Here is an 18,942-nt window from a genome sequence, read left to right as displayed (position 1 = left end):
TTAATTGTACGACGGTTGTGTTTATATGTGCGACGTAGTAGGTATCAATAACGTCGTCTTCTAATGTATTTAAAGACGTCATATTTTTTATTGTCGTGAAAATTATATTTAACGTCCGCGTATTTTTATTGTCGTCGTTGTATGTCTATCTTGCGGCCTTGTTCTCTTAATATGTGTCATATTTTCCCTTTTTAACGACGGTCTTTTTAGAGAATTGGTCGTCTATTATCATCATCGATTGCTTTTTTTAGATCTTTTTGCAGTACAAAGACGTCGTTTTGTATTTTTTGATGACGTTGTATTGTTTAACAACGACGGTTATTTAGCGTCGTGGTTTATGAGGGAAAAGATGACGGTGGATTCCACGACCATTGAAAAACCAAATACACGACGGTGATTTACCGTCGTCTTTTTGCTTTTTTGTAGTAGTGTCATTCTTACTGTTATTATCACCTCAAACAGAATTTGATATCAAAGTACCCGAAGTCAGTTTATGGGAAACTGCTCCAAGACCGTGTTATCAATTTATTTAGTAGATGCGCATATGCTGTTACGGAGGAAGAGTTTAAGGTAGCAATGGAGGAGTTGGTGATTGTTGGGAGTTCGAAAGTGAAGACATTTATATCTGATTTGTCTAGAGATCACTATGCCAACGCATTTTTCAAAGGAATGTGTTATGGGGAGATGGCAAACAGTTTAGCGGAGTCCTTTAATAATTGGGTTGGTGTGTTTCGAGATTTGCCGGTGCTACCTTTGATAGAAGGGATTCGACAGAAATTGATGGTATTGAATTCTCAACGACGAATTGAAGCGGAGAAGTGGACAACAGTTTTGTGTCCGGAGATGGAGACTAGACTCTGTGAAAATGCGGAGGCCGGTAGGACTTGGGCAGTTCGTCGTTCTAATTGCACTGTTTTTGAAGTATTTGCTTATTATTCTGTGATGGTTGATCTCGAGCAAAGGACTTGTTCTTGCCGTCTTTGGCAAATTGACGGTTTTCCTTGCACACATGCGGTGGCTGCAATCCTAGCAAAGAGAGATTCAGTTTATGATTACGTGGAGTGTTACTACAAAACTGACTTCTTTCGAAAAGCCTATGAGAGTCCTATTTTTCCTATTCCAGATATTGGGAAAGGATTGGGCAGCAATGGTTCTGCAGCTGGAGTTGTGCTTCCGCCAATTACAAAGAGGCCAGCCGGAAGACCACCAACAAAGAGGATCAAAGTTTTTGGTGAATTTAAAAGGCCATTGAAATGCAGTCGGTGCAGTGTTGCTGGGCACAATAGGAAGACTTGTAAGGCTATTATATGAACACTCCTTCTCATTTGACAATTTTTTATTTTAGTTATGGTTTAGCGAATGTATAGTCAGTTTCTGCGTTGCACTTTTTGCAAAAACTGTATTGCAGTTTTAGTTGCTTGTAATTGGCTACACAGCGTCTAATTGGATATTGTGATTCTTTTTTGAAGTTAATAAAAATTATACAATTGTTTAATGAGTGGATGTTCGTTTTCGACTGCCATTCAATGCTTGTTTTCAGATTTTGAGCAGATTTTGTTGCAGAAACTGCATTGCAGTTTCTGTTTATTTCAGATTTTGTTGCAGAAACTGCAGTGCAGTTTCTGTTTATTTGTTGCAGATTATGAGCAGAAACTACATTTCAATGCTGACCTACTTAAATGTGTTTTGAACAAAGTTTTAGTCCTTTGATTATGGCTTTGGCTTTTGGGTTCTTTTCACATTTTTTGAGCTGATTTTTTATTTTTATTTATTTATATAAACTGCACTGCAGTTTTAATTTGTTGCAGTATTTTTGACCAGAAAATTCAGTGCAGTTTGTTTGTTTCCTTTTGGTTTTGTTGCATCCTGTTCCAAGATTATATTACAGTTTATATGTATAGGAAATATGTTCTCATATACCATAACTAGAAATATTTACAAACATCCACAAGAATTAAGATACATATTGTCTTGAGTTAACGAAAGGCAAATCACTAGAGACGATTAATTACACAGTTTTTGTGGTGTAGGAGTTTTGTGACATATTGTGCTCGATATTCATTCATGAATTTCTTGTCCACGCTTTTTGGAAAGGGCTGTCCTTGTGCTATTTTATCCATATAGAACATGACGAACATGCCGCAATCCAATCTGCAAATGAAATACGAGATTAGTTTTTTTTGCCTTCCAATGATTGCAAACTGTAATGAATAGTTGAGTAGACACAATTCTTACGAAGATGCACTTTGTTGAGCACATTCCATGTCATCCTCAAATGGAAACTGCAATGGATTTTGCATAATCCATTTGAGAGTGAGTTCTTCAGTTGGAGTCAAATCTTTTTGTACAAGTGTCGGGGGCCCTTCCTTTTGCTTCACAAGTGTTGGTTTTTTTTTAGTTTCTATGAACACTCGTGCTTGAGGTCTTATATATTCTAGCCACCCTTCAACAATATTAACCTGTTTAAAGAAGAAGAAAAAAAGAGAAAAAGAAATGGTAATCAGTGCATTGCATATTATAGTTTTGGTCTGAAATTAGGCAGTATGTATAATACAGAAACTGCAATGCAGTTTCTGTTTGTGTTTGTGCTGAGAAATTAAGACAGTTTCATTCCACTTACAAAGTTTCGAGCAATGTCAATGCACCTTTCTTCTTTTCTATGTCCCAACGATCTAAGTGGATTGTAGTGTCTGCACTTTCGTTCATTTTTGTGAAATGTGAGAAGTGTGAAGTGGAACTCTTCTTTTGAAATAATCGGGAACAAAAGAACACTGCATTTTCCGAGTTTTTCAAGTAAGTGTTCATACAGGAACCTGTGCCAAGATGGCTCTTGGAAGCTTTGCATGTAAGCCTGATATCACAGAATGGCAATTTGTTAGTATATATTTTTCAAAAACTGCAGTGCATTGTCTGTTTAAACAATTTTGAATTTTCAAAATAATACTTACCCAAGTCCATGTGGACATGTACTGTGGACTCTCTGTCTGCATGGGCTCTATTTTATCCTCCTCTATTTGGATATAGGCCTCAATAACCTGTTTCACATTGATTGGAGAAAAATAGAATTATAAATGGGTAATATAGGTAGCACAAATAAAAAATACAGTGCAGTGTGTGTTATAGAATTGGTAAATACTTACGTTTTGTGACAGTTCCAGGTCCCATACAATATCTTTGAGATCATGGTTTGTCACTTTCTCATCATTGAGTCCTGCCCAAAAGATATCACTGCGGATTCGAATACATGAAATTCACAAGATTAGTTTTAGTTTAATTGTAATTAAAAGATGAAGGAATTGTTATTTTGGAATAGAGATATTACCGAAGTTGAGTACTTAAGTAATGTTTTTCAATTATTTCCCTGTCCGCCTTTGGAATTTTCTGCCACACCTTCCTCTGACCCCATCCTAGTTTTTTCTTTGTTGGCTTTTTTTGTCCTTCATCTTCATCACTTGATTGTTGCAGATCTACAGGTATTGAATCATGAAGGCTCGTTCCTTTTGGGGGATCAGGAATTGGATTTGTGGCATCCGGCTGAGATGCCTCTTGTGTTAACTGCAGATTGAAAGGAAACTAATTAGAAACTTCATTCTATAAAACAGAAACTGCGATGCAGTTTCCATTTCTGTAAAGCAGATAACACACTGCATTGCAGGAAATGGAAACTGCATTGCAGTTTCTGTTTCTGTAAAGTAGATAACACACTGCATTGCAGGAAATGGAAACTGCATTGCAGTTTCTGTTTCTGTAAAGTAGATAACACACTGCATTGCAGGAAATGGAAACTGCATTGCAGAAACAGAAATGGAAACTGCATTGCAGTTTCTGTTTCTGCAATGCAAAAAATAGAAAAAAGCAGCAGCTTGAACTGCAGTAATTGCATACCTCCTCGGAAGAGATAAGCTTGAATTTTGGTAGTTCTTCTTTTTCGTACACATAGCAAGATGCTTGAAGCCTCTTTCTTTCTCTGTTCTTCACCCTTTGTACTCTTAAAGGAACATCAGGTGTTGGAGCATCTTGCTTCTTCTCTTCTTCTCTCTCTTCTTGTTGCTTCTCTTGTTCTTTATTTTCTTCTTCTCTCTCTTCTTGTTGCTTCTCTTCTTCTTTCTTTTCTTCTTCTTTCTCTTCAACTGGTTGTGTTGGTTGTTTTGTAGGCAGATCCATCTCCATTTCAAAGATTGTTGGGTCTGACAACAAGCTTTCAATTTCTGCCTTGTATTTTCCTTGAATCTCCTTTTTCTTGGCAATCTTCTCCATGTCAATACGAGTTTCCTTGCCTTCCAATCCTGCAATCCTCCTTTTCAGATTTTGTATTTCATTAAGCTGAACTGTAGATTCCACTGTCATGGTGGCAGTCACACATTCTTCATTATCTAATTTCTCTATGTATGTTGCCAACTCCACTTCCAGCTCCTTTGATCTCTTTTCTGCTTGGATAAATATATCCCACAATTCCTTCATTTTCTTCTCACTGTCTTCATTTTTTTCATCCTTCCACAGTTGTAATCTTTCCGGGCAAACGAAGCTAGGATCTTGTTGTTGGCGGTAGTTGATTTGGTCTGTAATGGACTTCACCAAGAGGTCTTGAATTGCAAGAGGTTCTTTTCCAGCTTCATTCTCAAACATTTTCTTCTTTCCAGCCTCTTTTAATTCTGGAGTTTGATCAGCATCATCAGGTTTTCCTTGGTTTTCTGCTTCCTCTGCTTCTCCTTGTTGTCCCTCATCATCTTCTTTTTCTTTTTCCTGCATATTGAACAGAAACTAATTAGAAACTGCATTGCATTGGAGGAAACGAAAACCGAAATGCATAATTCACTGTTTAGAGATTCTTATACCTTGTCAAGAGGGTCTCCCTCTTCTCCGGTAGTTTTTCTCTTTTTATATGTTTTCAAAATACCCTGTACAATGAGATTGAATGATTCAGAAACTGCATTGGATAAAATGCAAACTGCAATGTAGAAAACACAAACTGCAATGCACTGTATACAGATTTCAATTACCTTCTCAACAGTGTCTTCCTCTTCCCTGGTAGTTTTTCGCTTTTTAGGAGTTTTGAAAATACCCTGTACAATGAGAATGATTTAGCATGGATTCACATTCAAGATACATTAAAACAGAACATGCGATAAATTGCATACCTCGATGTCATTCAAGTCCTTTATTTGGTTGAATCTTGTGTGGAGTTCCACAAGACTCCATTTAAGAATGGCAGGAGTTTCTTTCTCCTTGCCAAGGATTGGTTGTATGATGTTTGTCCTCTCACACAGTAGAAACTGCACAGTTCAAAAACAAGATATATCAGAAATTAGGTTGGAAACTGCATAGGATAAAACAGAAACTGCGTTGCAGTTTCCATTTCTGCATTGCAGTAAATGGAAACTGCATTGCACTAAATGGAAACTGCATTGCCTAAAACTCAAAATGCATTGCATAAGCCACTGTTTACTTATCAATATTAGGATTGTGCAACCCGAAACAGCTCCTATAGAGGCTTCTCCTCCCTTCTTTGCTTTTGCGGTCAAGGATTCATTCATGTAGGCTGAAACAGCTCTTGCCCACGAATAGCTTGAAAGTGTGTCTAGATTCACACAGTGCTCAAATAATTTCCAATGCAAAGTAGATGAAGAGTTGGCAAAAAGGAATGTCATGCACAGCAGAATCAATATTAGGCTGACCACCTCCTTGTCGTAATCAACTTCTTCTTCTTCTTCTTCTTTAGCTTCTTTCTTTTCTTTTCCTTTGTTCGTTTTTTTCTTTTGCTCTGTTTTTGCCTTTTCTTTCTTCGGTTGGTTTGCCAAGGTAATTGTCTTTTGTAATTCTGCTTCTACCTGGTTTTTTGAAGGTTTTCCCTTTTCTCCAAAGTGCCTTGTTCTGAAGGTAGCAGTGTACCTATCATTGACAAGTTTGACAGATTTGCCTTCATTTGGCAGTCCTAGAATCTGAGTCACTGCATTGCTTGTGATTTGGAATGATTTGGTTCCAAATTTGAAGGACTTTGTATCCGGATCAAATTTCTTGAGCAGCTGTACTAAGTCAATGTCCGACTTATTCATGTTATTCATGTCAATTCTCTGGCGGTAAAACAGCTCGATCAAGTTCCAGAAAGGGGTTTTCTTGAGAAGCTTCTTCTGCATTTCATTGAGCTTGTCCTTTATGTCTCTAATGATGCTGTTCAAAGCATAGGCATTGCACCGAAATTGGACATAGTCCGGGTGCTTTGCTTTCCGATCATAGTTTGGCTTTGGCTTTGTTTTGATCTTTTGAGCCATCATTTTGATTCTGCGCTTTGGTTGGTTTTCAGCTTCATTCTTTTGTGGTGACATTTCTTGTTCCATTTTGTGATATGCACTGCAATTTTTATGGTCAAAATCTGCAACAAACAACCAAAAACTGCTGCTCAAAATTTGATGTGAAAAGAAACCAAAAGGCAAAAACAGTACTGAAACGAATATCAAAACACATTTAAATTCATGAGCAGTTATAACATTCCCATAAATCCTAGCAAAAAGCACTCTGAAATTGAGTTATGGAACCAGAAACTGCATTGCAGTTTCTGGTCAAAATCTGCTACAAACAACCAGAAACCAAAAGGCAAGAACAGTAGCTAAAACGAATATCAAAACACATTTAAATTCATGAGCAGTTATAACATTCCCATAAACCCTAGCAAAAAGCACTCTGAAATTGAATTATGGAACCAGAAACTGCACTGCAGTTTCTGGTCAAAATCGAAGACAAACAACCAGAAACCAAAAGGCAAAGTACTAAAACTAATATCAAAACACATTTAAATTCATGAGCAGTTATAACATTCCCATAAACCCTAGCAAAAAGCACTCTGAAATTGAATTATGGAACCAGAAACTGCACTGCAGTTTCTGGTAAAAATCGAAGACAAACAACCAGAAACCAAAAGGCAAAGTACTAAAACTAATATCAAAACACATTTAACTTCATGAGCAGTTATAACATTCCCATAAACCAGCAAAAAGCACTCTGAAATTGAATTATGGAACCAGAAACTGCAATGCAGTTTCTCGTCAAAATCGAAGACAAACAACCAGAAAACAAAAGGCAAAAACAGTAGCAAAAACGAATATCAAAACACATTTAACTTCATGAGCAGTTATAACATTCCCGTAAACCCTAGCAAAAAGCACTCTGAAATTGAATTATGGAACCAGAAACTGCAATGCAGTTTCTGGTAAAAATCAAAGACAAACAATCAGAAACCAAAAGGAAGAAACAGTACTGAAACCTTCGTCGGTGTAAAACCTAAAATCGAAGAGAGTACTGATTCATTTTCTTACGGTTTAGCTTCGGTCGTCGTCGGTGGTCGTTGCTCGTCGTCGGTGGTCGTTGCTCGTCGTCGCTGTCGCCGTTGCTCGTCGTCTTCGTTTCTGCTCGTTGGTTGCATTTTTGGAGTGGGATATGAAAGGTCGCGCGAAACCAGTTTTTGAAGTGATTAAATTTGAGTAGTGTCGTTTTGTGTTGTATTTTGTGGGAATGTTATGTCGTTTTGACAGTTTTAAGTTTTGGTTTATAATTAAATAAACTGTATTTGACAGTTAAGCACAATGGCATATGTAGTAATTTTAGGGTTGTTGGATGTCCTTTTGGTAAAATTAGGTGGCTTTGGTTTTATATTAATTAAGCAAAATTCAGTATCTTTTTTCCAAATTAGTTAAGTTTTTTATGGGTTAAAACTAAAGAACCCTTAACTATATGATAAGAAATTTGGGCCTCTGTAAATTTAATGAGTAATTATTTGGACACCCATTAAATATATTGGGCTTTTAAGAATTAATGGGTACATGATCCAATAATCTGACTATGGGCCCTTTAACATATATGTTGGTCCGTGCTCATCTGGTTTATCAAAAACCAATCATGATTGAACTAGGACTTCGGAGATAGAGACTGTGAAGGACTTGTAATTTTTGATTTGGAGAAGAGTTAATAGCCAAGACTTCTACTCTATTTAGAGCGCCAGACCAACTCTGGCTCAACCTTCATACCATCAACTTTTTACTGCCTCACCGTCAGACTTCTTTTGAAAAGAAAACCTCCGCAAGGTACGACTTCTCTTTGTAGGTCTAGTTTACCCCTTCTCCTAAACTGACATCTTTTCCTTCATGTGAGCATACCCTCCAGACTTCAACCATGTGCAAATTAAACAAAGTGGCGTTCAACCACTTCCCTTTTTTTTTTCTTTTGCTTGTTGACTTTTCTTTTCTCTTTCTTTTTGGTTGCTGTTTCTTTTTTTTGTTGTTGGTGTTATCTGCAACACCAAACCTGCCACACCAAGCCCATACAAAAGAAAACCAACGTGCTGTCTTCAACCTTTTTCTTTTCGATGGCTATCTTCTTTTTTTGTCTATTGCTGCCATATGTAGCACCAAGCCAGGTCTTCGAATCGTGCTGACTTGCTTCTTGCTTTTTTTTTTTTTCCGTCCATTGCATGCACCAAGCTTTCCTCCAGTAAAAGAAAAACATGGTTGCTTCATCTATTTTTTTTTTTTCCAGAAACACAAAGTGGCGTACATCACTTTTCTTTCTCTTCTTTTTTTGTTTGTTTTGCCTGTATGCCCAACAAGAGAATCATACAAGAGAGAGAGGGAGAGAGGCTATGACAGAAAAACATGGCCTCCCTTTTCTTGCAGATCTCCATTTTTTTTCTACCTATTTTTTTCTTCATGACTAACATCCTTTTCATTTTTTTTGATGTAGTTTGCTCAGAGAGAAAAAATAAAGGCTTTCTCAACCAGAGATGGAGAGGATTGGTCAGAGAGTCCAAGAGGTAGTTCACGCCTTTTTTTGTGTGTGTTCATTTTGGAATTAACTCTTAGAACACCATTTTTGTTTCAGAGGATTTCCTTTTGCTCGGCAAAGCTTTGTTGGACAGGAATCCTCTCATGGATTTGCTGTTCATATATATGATTTAAGGGTTGCCACCCAATATGGTTTTATCATCCAATAAAATGATTTAAGGGTTGCCACCCAACATTGATTTATCATCCAAGAGTTTGATTTGAGGGTTGCCACCCAATATGGATTCATCATCCAAGAGAATGATTTGAGGGTTTCCACCCAACAAGAATTAATTGAAAGAATCAATATACCTATGAAAAGTATTCTCTAGTATCTGTGCTCTTGCAATTTTTCTGCTGCAGCCCCTTTTTTTCTTCTGCCGTCTCCTTCTCCTTTTTTTGTTTTTTTTCTTCATTTATGTATTGTTGTCCTCTTTATAAGCTAGAGACCTCTTTAGTGTGGGATGTTTCCTTTGAAAATTGAATAATCAGCTCCCCAAAAATAGGAGCCACCAACCTCTCTTAAGAGTTTTCATTGGTTTAGACTCCTACCTTTTTCCAAACTCTTTTCCTATAGATGGCTGTTAAGCTTTATCTCTACTCTTAATTTGCTGCTTGCTAGATGTGGCAAATAACGGGTATCAAAATTGTGGGACTTATCCAATCCCACGTTTTAATTTTTTTTGTGATTTTTTTTATTCCAATAGTTTAACAATGTACTTTTATGACAGCGCATTAACAATGTACTTCTATGACATAATAGTATTAACAACCTGGCTTGGCTTGTTTTGAGTTGGTCTGGTTTGTTCTTTCTTTGTCTTTTCTTTGGTGGACATGTATTAGAAATAGTAACTTAACAAGCATTAATCAACATGACAGTAAACTAGCAGTGTTATTACCCTAGACTAGAACATTGCACAGGTAGACATGCATTAGAAATAGGATGTCATAGGAAACTGGCAGTGTTATTACTCTAGACTAGAACATTACAATGGTAGATATGCATTAGAAATAGGATATCATAGAAAACTAGCAGTGTTATTAACTTACACTAAAACATTACAGGGGTAGACATGCATTAGAAATAGGATGTCATAGGAAACTAGTAGTGTTATTACCCTAGACTGGAACATTACAGGGGGTAGACATGCATTAGAAATAGGATGTCATAGGAAACTAGCAATGTTATTACCCTAGACTGGAACATTACAGCCATTAATCAATATGACAGTAAACTAGTAATGTTATTACCCTAGACTAGAACATTACAGGGGTAGACATGCATTAGAAATATGATTTCATAGGAAACTAGCAGTGTTATTACCCTAGACTGAAACATTATAGGGGTAGACATGCATTAGAAATAGGATGTCATAGGAAATTAGCAGTGTTATTATCCTAGACTGGAACATTACAGCCATTAATCAACATGACAGTTTACTAGCAGTGTTATTACCCTACACTAGAACATTATAGTCGTTAATCAACATGACAGTAAAGAAGTGGAACATTACAGTGATTAATCAACATGATACGTTAATGAAGCTATGGTTTTCAAGACGTTTTGTTTGTAATGAATTGTTCAAGTTTTTTAATAAAATTGGGTTGCACTTGTTTTGGGTGCTATTTAAGTTTTTTGTGTTGGGCTTCTTTTAAGTTGATCAATGACAGTCACGTAATTTATAGGAACTTCAATACCAATTTTTTATGTAGTAAATGAGTTTTGAGTGTATTTCTAAAGTGCATTCCATGTGGGGGGTTTTTTTTTTTTTCAATATTTAAAATTTTATAATTCCAACCCCTATTTAGATATATTAGTGAAGCTCCCTTAGAATACTTCATTCCATTCACTCCATATGCAAAATTGTAGACAACTTCTTTTAAAAAATGAAATTTTAAACTGCCCACACTTTTTAATAAAGCGATAGTCTAAACTACTTTAATCTAATTTACGGGGAGGGGGACTTGAAAATCATAGCTCTTAACAACATCTCTTGGATAAGTTGAATCCACTCTTAACAACATCTGCATACTCCATGACTTTGAAAAAGAGTTCCATCTGCAATTGCCAATGCTGAAAGTTGCTCTTGCCATCAAATCTTGGAACTACACGAACTTATTCGTGTTTTCCATGATTGAACCTGCTCTGATACCATACTGAAAACTTGAACTAAATTTCATAAAACTAAGAGCATCTCTAAGGGAGATGTCAAATGCAAAATATTAAATTTAAATTTGATGACTTATGTGAAAATTTGACACTTCTGAAAGTAATAGTGGGGTATATGACTAAAAAGTAAATGGGGCTTATATGATACATAAGATTTTGAAAGAGAGTAAATGATAGTGGGGTCTATGACTAAAAAAATATTAAAATAATATTTGACTTCAAGCTTTTTGATATGTTATTTTTGACATATCTCTTCCAGCCTTCAAATCGATGTAGGATTTGACTACTCGGTTGGAGCAACTTTAACCTTCAATTTTTGTTATTTCATGTTCATGTGGCAATTTGACATATCGGTTGGAGATGCTCCAAAACAATATCTCATACAAAGATCTATCTAAACCGGGGAAAAGAAGAGAAAAACAACTCTAGACAACTCTCTTAATTAAAAATAAAAGACAGATTACAAGCACCTGAATATAAGAAGCGGTGCAACACAAGTCAAGTAGCAAAATTGATTTATTAGATAAATAGAACACAACACACTGAAGCAAAAAAAATTGCAATTATCTGGTGTTTGTATGCTTGGTTTATTCAAATTATGAGTCATTTGGTTTTATTAACAAGTATTAAGATTGATGGATCAGAAAGTTATTGAAAATCTTATCAGAGATTGAGGCTAATAAATTAAATCCACATTTTTGAAATTGAAATATCCAATTAAAAATTCCAAACCCCCTAAAAAACAAAGAAGGGAAATACTGAGCTTTCTCACATGAAGAATGTTAGAAATTGTAATCTAAAAAACAAGTAGTATTCCTGCTAAAAGATTGCAGCTTGTGAAGAAGTTTGAAGGATCTTATTCTTCAGCAGTAGCACTTGCAGCACTTAGATCGACGGAAAGATCAAGAGCCTGAATCATTCAAAACAGAGAACGATATTCGTCATGAAAAGAAACTTAAACTTAATTAACAAAGTAATGCTCCACATCTAAATTGCTCTTTGCCCCACGTTCCGTCAATCTCTAAAAATAATACAAGCAGTAAAATAAATTCACAAGAAAAGTTTGACATACTGGTTGAAACTATGACACAGTTGCCTAATCTTGGATGATGTAAATAATATACTTCACTTCAATGAAATACTAGAAGGTTACCTTTCCAGTAATCTTTGTGTACATCGCTAGTACGTCTTGTACTGTGGACTCAAAGTGCGTAGTTGCATCGTAACTCTGCAAGGAATTCAACACTCAAAACCACAATGAAAATTAAAAATTTCCATTGAAAATGAGACATAGTTAATATCTACTTACAGAAGATATGTAGCAACTGTCAACTTGATGGTCGTTAGTGGGTACATATCTGTCATAAGTATCGTAGAAGATCTCATCTAATGGACCAAGTAGATCAATTCCAGACTTCAATTCAACTTGAGGATCATCAGTTTCTGCTTCTGTCGAAACAAAAGCGATGAATTTTCCTTTTGGAGCTACATTGTGAGCATAGGAGCAGCAGAATAGGTACCTGCAACAGAATCTGTAAGTATCATAGTATGTTCATTTTTCTATTTTTTTTCTGATCCAGCTTATGATCTAATAAATAACACAGGTACATATAGATAGGGATTAAGAAAGATTTCGGCTTACACAGGATTTTTCAATACTCTTTTCCTATTTCAAGAGGTATTGTCATTGTATTCATCATAATAATAAAAGGAGAGCAGTAAAAAGCATTCCAACATGGTCAGGAGCATAAGGTCTTATTATTAGTTTAGTTTTCAGTATCGACTTTGAACAACTTTTTTCACTAAATCCAACCAACTAATTGAGTATAATGACTCTTGAGGACAAATTGGTAACAGGAGAAAATAGGTGAGAACTACCAAGACCAAAGTGGCTAGTGTTGCTCTAGAGCCCATAATAAATATCTTAATTCCAGAGGCAATCTTATTAATTTCAACTCCATGATTGAACAAAATACAGGAAATGTGTGTACTAGCCACGCACATATCTGATTTACGACCAAGTTGCTTCTGCGGCAGAATAACCTGGACTGAATGTGAATCATTGGTGTCTGGAATAGGATGGCTCATTATACATATAGCACGAGCAACTTTTCCAACTTTCCGTACCTGTTTTTACAACAGCAGCAATGAAAAACTACATGAACAAAGCTCAAGATGTCAAATTCTGCTTTAGGTAGAATGTTCCAGACTTGACAGATGTTGCATAGCATTGATCTTTTTGACAAGCTTTTAGTACATTGATCATCCGGTACGAGATAGATGGAACTCATACTGTTAATGTTTAAACAAAGAATACCTTATCGGGCAAATATGATGGATCACAAACAACTTTCTTGCATTTAGCTGTTTCTCCTTCTGAGGTCACACCAATAGCGTTCCCATTATCATCAAATTTTACCTATAATCCGAAGCACAATACTATCAAAACAAATGCAACGCACAAGAAATTTAAAATGTAGTGACAAATTTATTTCTTCAGCATGACAAGCCGTTAAAAAGGTGCAAACCATTTGCACGAGATATAGAGAACTTTCCCAGAGTCCAGCTTTAACAGGAAAATTTAGTGCCCAGTGAGCACTTTTTACTTGAAGGTTTCTAAAGAATGAGAACCAAACACTTTTCTTAAACACGCACCGAGACACATGCGAAGGCACAAGGGTCTTTGTGCGAGAATCACAATGTTGCAAACCATACAAACCAGACCAATAGATAAAATTTTCTGGATATCAAAAGAATTTGACAATCTTACCTGACACTCAGGCTTGTTGAGCATATAAGTTCCACCATAAACAGCACTTAAACGTGCAAATGCCTGAAATATCTAACCCGCTCAGCAAGGAAACTAATATTACCACAATACATCTTTATGTAAGTAGAGCTGCAAACAGACCTGAGGCAACTCTCCAAGTCCATACAGCGGATAGATATAAGGCGATCCTCCTTCAAAACGTGCCAAAGACTCTGCATAGAGCTTTACAAAACAAATGCTTGTGTAATTATATAAGAAATATCAAGTACTTATTGAGAGGATAAACAGCAAGAGCAAGCTTAATCTCAAATCAACATTTTCCTTTCCGCTCTCACTTTTTAAATAAATTGTTTAACCATCATTAAAAACTCCATGGTGAGTCTTCAAGAACGAGCAAATCATCGAGTATAACAAGGTTGGCTGAACTCCTATTAGATTATATACTACCGGCACTAGAAGCAAGCAACATTCTATAAATTAATATTATGGCTTGATGAACTGGCCAGATAGTAGTGGCGCAGAGGCTTAAAATTGCTATAACAAAACAATCAGAATAACAATCCACGGTAGGTCATCTAAGTGCACTGCTCAAGTGAAGGCAGAGAACTGATAACTACACAGGTATTTTATGACAAAGAAAAGAATGCAGTTGAGAGGTTTTTCCTAAAACAGGTCACTTCAAAACATATAGCAGAACACAGAATGAACCTTCATTTTCTTCACAAACTCCATTGCTGGCTCATCCAAGTAAGAATCATCAATATGAAGTGCCAAGGCATGACCAATAAAGTCGATTGTATCATCTTCTAGCCCATATTTCCTACAATTTAATATCACATTAGTCATCTAAATAAATGCCATTCAATGGAGTGAGCAATCAACTGTGAAATTCACAATAAGACATCATATATACCATTTTGCTGACTGCTATATATAAATGTGCAACTTGCAAGAGATAAAACAAGGCAGTACAAATAGTGAAATTACACAAAAGACTTTAGTGTACAAATTATTACTAATCCAAGTGATTCATAAGTTCTCAAGTATAATGAATGCATGGTTGGGGAAGAAAAAAAGAAAAGAAGAAGGAACAGTAAGTATACGTGATAACCTCCCTTGCAGTAACTTTGTTCAAGTCCAGCCCTTCATGAGATTTGGGATCATTCTCTTCAAAGTCTTGAACATAAATGAAGAACTTTCGAGCACGTCGCTTCTCAAATAGTCCCATCAATGGCGATTTTAGTGCTTCTACATCAGTTGCTGGAACTTTATAGATCTAAAACCATTAATTCTAATAAGCTTACTCTTGGAGATGTAAGATCTATTTCCTTGAATGTAACAGATTTGATTTGATATTAGCAACATATATCATATAGATGTACCTTCTTTTTGTTGTACACAAAGCTACCATCAACAGCCTTAAAGTTCAGATACTTGGTGACATCTGTGTGGATCAGCACACGGACCAAACCACCATTGGCCATCATGAACTGTAAGGGGAAATGGGAAAGAAGGCAGCAAACTTAATTACAACATTAAGAACAAGGTGTTAAGTTAATAGGCAGAAAAACATAACGAAATTAAGACACGGGCACGCCCTATCTGATGAAAAGTGAGGTCCAAGGTGAAAACTAAAAAGCAGGCATTCTTAATTTGATCTGTTAATCAAAAGTTACTAATTAAGGTAAACTCCAAGTACCTTTGGTATCATGTCAACATTGTACTCTCTGCTTGAGCCCAAACTTTCCGGAGGCTTGTCATCTCCCCTAAACCGCTTCCAAAGCTAGAGAGCAGAATATAAAGTTTGAAAGATAACCATAAACTCTTTTCAACAATTTCTTGCAAGTTCTTCGTATCAGATGAACACAAACTTACCGATGTGTTTCTGGATCAAATGTGAAAAATTATGTAAGAAGAGGTAAGTACGTACCTGCGTAAGATTTAGAGAGGTAGATGCTCCTCCATAGTAGTCATTTCTGTCCATATGCAAAACCTGTTTCAAGATTAACATCAGCTTTACTGAAGAAGTGGGCAGCATTCAATTCACAAATACAAATAGAAATCAAAATATTAATGAAAACAAAAAAGAATCAAACGTAGAGGTGGCCTATAAACAAGATGATCCAGAATGTATCCACAAACACTAATGAAAAGTAGGACACTATGTGAGAGGTGAGAGGGTCCTGACTCCTACCTCAGAAAGATTAATCAATTGCAACAATTTTTTTTATTGGGACTTTTTTCTTGATCAGGTGAGGGGCTACTCGAATTTGCGACCTCATCCATGAACGTGGAGAAAAATACAACTAGACTAAGAGTTAGTTGGTAATATTTCTTTTATCTGGGATTTACGTGCACGTAACATTAATACTCCTAATAAAAATAACCTTGTTTAATTATTTGGAGTTGACAAGATGAATCAATTGCTCCATTGTTTCCCATCTTGGATCATATACTAATTTAAGTACTACATTATCATATATTTTCTAACAATTCTAAGCATGACGATTAGAAGTTCAAAAATAAAACCAAAACAGGGGGAAATGCACAAATGTGAGGAATTGTCAATTTGTAACAACTTCAAATGAGTGAGAGCTTAGCACGTAACCGTCTACATTTTTTTCACTAGACACGTCGTTTTAAACTACTGTAATACGAAGAGGATGATCAAACTCGGGTGCATGGAAATGGGGCAACTGACCTAATCCATATGTGTACGTGACCATCTAATTAACTAACAAATCAAAAATAGGAAGAGAATCACCCAATTATATATACTTCCTGAAAATAAGATGAATTTTAAAATATGAAAGAATGAAAGGAAAAGCATTGAGTTACTTTGAGCCCATCGACGGAGAGAAGACCACTGAGAATGCATTCCTTGAGACCCGTCCCGAGAACTATCACGTCGTACTCTTCATCCATGGCAACAAAGCAAGCAACTACAGACTTTCAGAATTAACTCACAGAGAGAGAGAGAGAGAGAGAGATCAAAATAATAGAGATGGAGAAAAGGAGAGAGAGAATGTGTGATTTGGAACAGGTCTTCAGCGGGAAGTAACGAGACTAGCGCATATAAATAGCGCTGGATACCCGTTGCCTATGCGCGTGGCATATAACTACATCAATACTCGAGACATCGAGTGACGTGGCATTGTTTTAATATTGAATATTTGGGTTCATTTCTGATTTTTATTTTTTTCGTAACATTTCTGATTTTTATTTATTTTTATAATGAATAATAAGAAATTGTAGTATCCAAAAATTGGTGACTCAATTAAATCGTTGGGATTGCATGTGCACGTGATTAAAGACTGAACTTTGGGTTTTTTTTTTTTTTTTTTTTTTTTTTTTACGTTTAATTATTCTTTTTTGTTTCATGCTCGGTGAAATAGACATGTATGTGAAGAAACAGACTACCTAATAACCAAAACCGCATTTATTATAATTAAACACATAAATAACATAAAGAGGAAGTTCATGATGCCAAACTAGAGATGAATGCATGGAATGCCCAAGGGAATCTAAGGTATTCTGGGTTTTTTAAACTTCTTGTTGGTTCTTTTGCATTTTATTTGGGCCTCTGGCATTTTCGCTTTGTTGTTGAGCTCAGTTGCTTAGGTCTCACTTTTTGGTGTATTGTGATGTCCTTTTGTGAGTTTTTAATGAAATCCACTTCCGACCAAAAAATCCACTAAGAAGATAGTCTAAACTATATATCTTTAAATAAGCAAGCAAAGTGTTGAATATCTCTCCCAATGGTATGATTCTATATGAAGTTATGAACCAACTAAGGACCAGAGCAACAAGCCAATGAAGTAACGGGACAAGAGAGACTATCTTTTGAAGAGCGCAACATTTTGCTCTAAGAACATTGGAAAATCCAAAATTTTCACTACTACAAAAAGTGAAAAAGACGACCAGAAAACAACGACGGTCTAAGTGAAAACCGTCGTGGTTTATAAAAAGACGACGGTTCTAAAAACACCGTCGTGTAATACAACCTTAGACAACTAAAAAATGGAGTTTCAAATGGCTGTTCAAAAACAACGACGTACATAATTAAACAACCGACGTCTATTTGAAACAGATTTCCTCAGTGTAAAATCAATGCCAACAAAGAACGGCAGAAGTTATGAATCGACCGACGTAGAAAGTAAAGACGACGATTTCAATAAAAACTGCCGTTTTTACTCATAAAATAACACGACGAGGTTTTCGTATAAGACGCCGTATAATTACAAACAAATCCACGGCTTTAAAATACAAAATATCGCCGTATTAAATTAATTTACAACGACGGAAAATATAAATATATCGACGTCATTCTCGTATAGTTCTACTACGTTATCTTTAAATCGTACAATAAAATTTATCGTCGTATTTATTCATTTTATACGTCGTACCTTTAATTTTAACGGTCGTCTTAATAAGAATTTTTGTTAACAATTTTTTTCTTTGATTTTCTTATCCTACGTCGGTAGATCTACTTAATGACAAGAATTGAAATAACCACGACGGTTTATATAGAACACCGCCGACATAATCAGTTTTGCTGAGATCCCAAGGGTTACGAAATCTTACCAGATGGAACTCTGTTCCACATCATAATCTTAACAGATGACACAGATTTGCAAATATTGCGTCGTGTTAGTTTACAAATTCTAGAACATTAATTTCCCTCATTTTAAATTTCCTCGGGAAAGAAAAATCTATTTATCACGCTTTGGAATTGAAAACTAAAACTGAAAGAATACGGGAAAAAAAACTCCATTTATAATTTAAAATTAAAATCCACGTCGGTTGTAGTACACTTAACGACGTTTAACAAAATAATCTACGTCGGTAATTATAAATCTACCGCCATCGTAACTTAATATAGACGACGAGAAAAGACGACGGTAGAACAGAAAACCGCCGTTGTTTCAGTTTCTTTAACATATCTTTCTGCAGGACTTGTGTAGTTCAAAGCATTGACAATGTCTTCATCATATCTCCCAGAAACTACTGATTCAATTGCTCATGCTTTAGAGGCCATCTGAAGCCATTTCTATTCTTTATCGCATTCTTGAAACCCATCTTCTTCTTCTGAAGCTCTACGGATAAAGGAAGAGGCTATCACAATAAATCCGACGGATCTTCTTAGGCAAGAAAATCAAGCAGAGGATCAGGCACATCTGATCTTCAGATTT

General features: G+C 35.9%; 3 protein-coding genes and 2 long non-coding RNA genes across 5 annotated transcripts in view; 1 reads left to right on the top strand and 4 right to left on the bottom strand.

Moving 5' to 3' along the window:
• LOC109950849 overlaps nt 1-1,311 on the top strand; it is a 16,860-nt gene extending 15,549 nt beyond the window's left edge. The window contains exon 4 of the mRNA XM_020570992.1: nt 463-1,311. Coding sequence (XP_020426581.1) covers nt 463-1,311 — 849 coding nt within the window. The remainder of the gene's footprint in view (nt 1-462) is intronic.
• Nucleotides 1,897-2,777, bottom strand: LOC109950848. The gene is made up of 4 exons (XM_020570991.1): nt 2,773-2,777; nt 2,621-2,690; nt 2,236-2,459; nt 1,897-2,151 (listed from the first exon to the last, which is right to left on the bottom strand). Exons 1-4 carry the CDS (start codon nt 2,775-2,777, stop codon nt 1,995-1,997), a joined length of 456 nt encoding a protein of 151 aa, XP_020426580.1. The 3' UTR covers nt 1,897-1,994.
• On the bottom strand, nt 2,781-3,253 carry LOC109950546. The gene is made up of 3 exons (XR_002272780.1): nt 3,141-3,253; nt 2,949-3,035; nt 2,781-2,851 (listed from the first exon to the last, which is right to left on the bottom strand). It is a non-coding gene; the product is annotated as an uncharacterized LOC109950546 (long non-coding RNA).
• LOC109950777 lies at nt 4,590-5,394 on the bottom strand. The gene is made up of 3 exons (XR_002273074.1): nt 5,139-5,394; nt 5,001-5,063; nt 4,590-4,898 (listed from the first exon to the last, which is right to left on the bottom strand). It is a non-coding gene; the product is annotated as an uncharacterized LOC109950777 (long non-coding RNA).
• On the bottom strand, nt 11,651-17,069 carry LOC18767813 (guanosine nucleotide diphosphate dissociation inhibitor At5g09550). The gene is made up of 13 exons (XM_007199798.2): nt 16,589-17,069; nt 15,681-15,743; nt 15,450-15,533; nt 15,133-15,240; nt 14,854-15,026; nt 14,459-14,570; nt 13,892-13,972; nt 13,751-13,813; nt 13,298-13,399; nt 12,983-13,107; nt 12,290-12,500; nt 12,134-12,208; nt 11,651-11,890 (listed from the first exon to the last, which is right to left on the bottom strand). The coding sequence occupies exons 1-13, from the start codon at nt 16,673-16,675 to the stop codon at nt 11,837-11,839; spliced, it is 1,338 nt and encodes a 445-aa protein (XP_007199860.1). The 5' UTR covers nt 16,676-17,069; the 3' UTR covers nt 11,651-11,836.

The sequence above is a fragment of the Prunus persica genome, chromosome G8 (genome assembly GCF_000346465.2).
Source record: "Prunus persica cultivar Lovell chromosome G8, Prunus_persica_NCBIv2, whole genome shotgun sequence".
NCBI lineage: Eukaryota > Viridiplantae > Streptophyta > Magnoliopsida > Rosales > Rosaceae > Prunus > Prunus persica.
The sequence above is the reverse complement of the archived record's forward strand: the minus strand, read 5'-3'. Positions and strand labels throughout refer to the sequence as shown.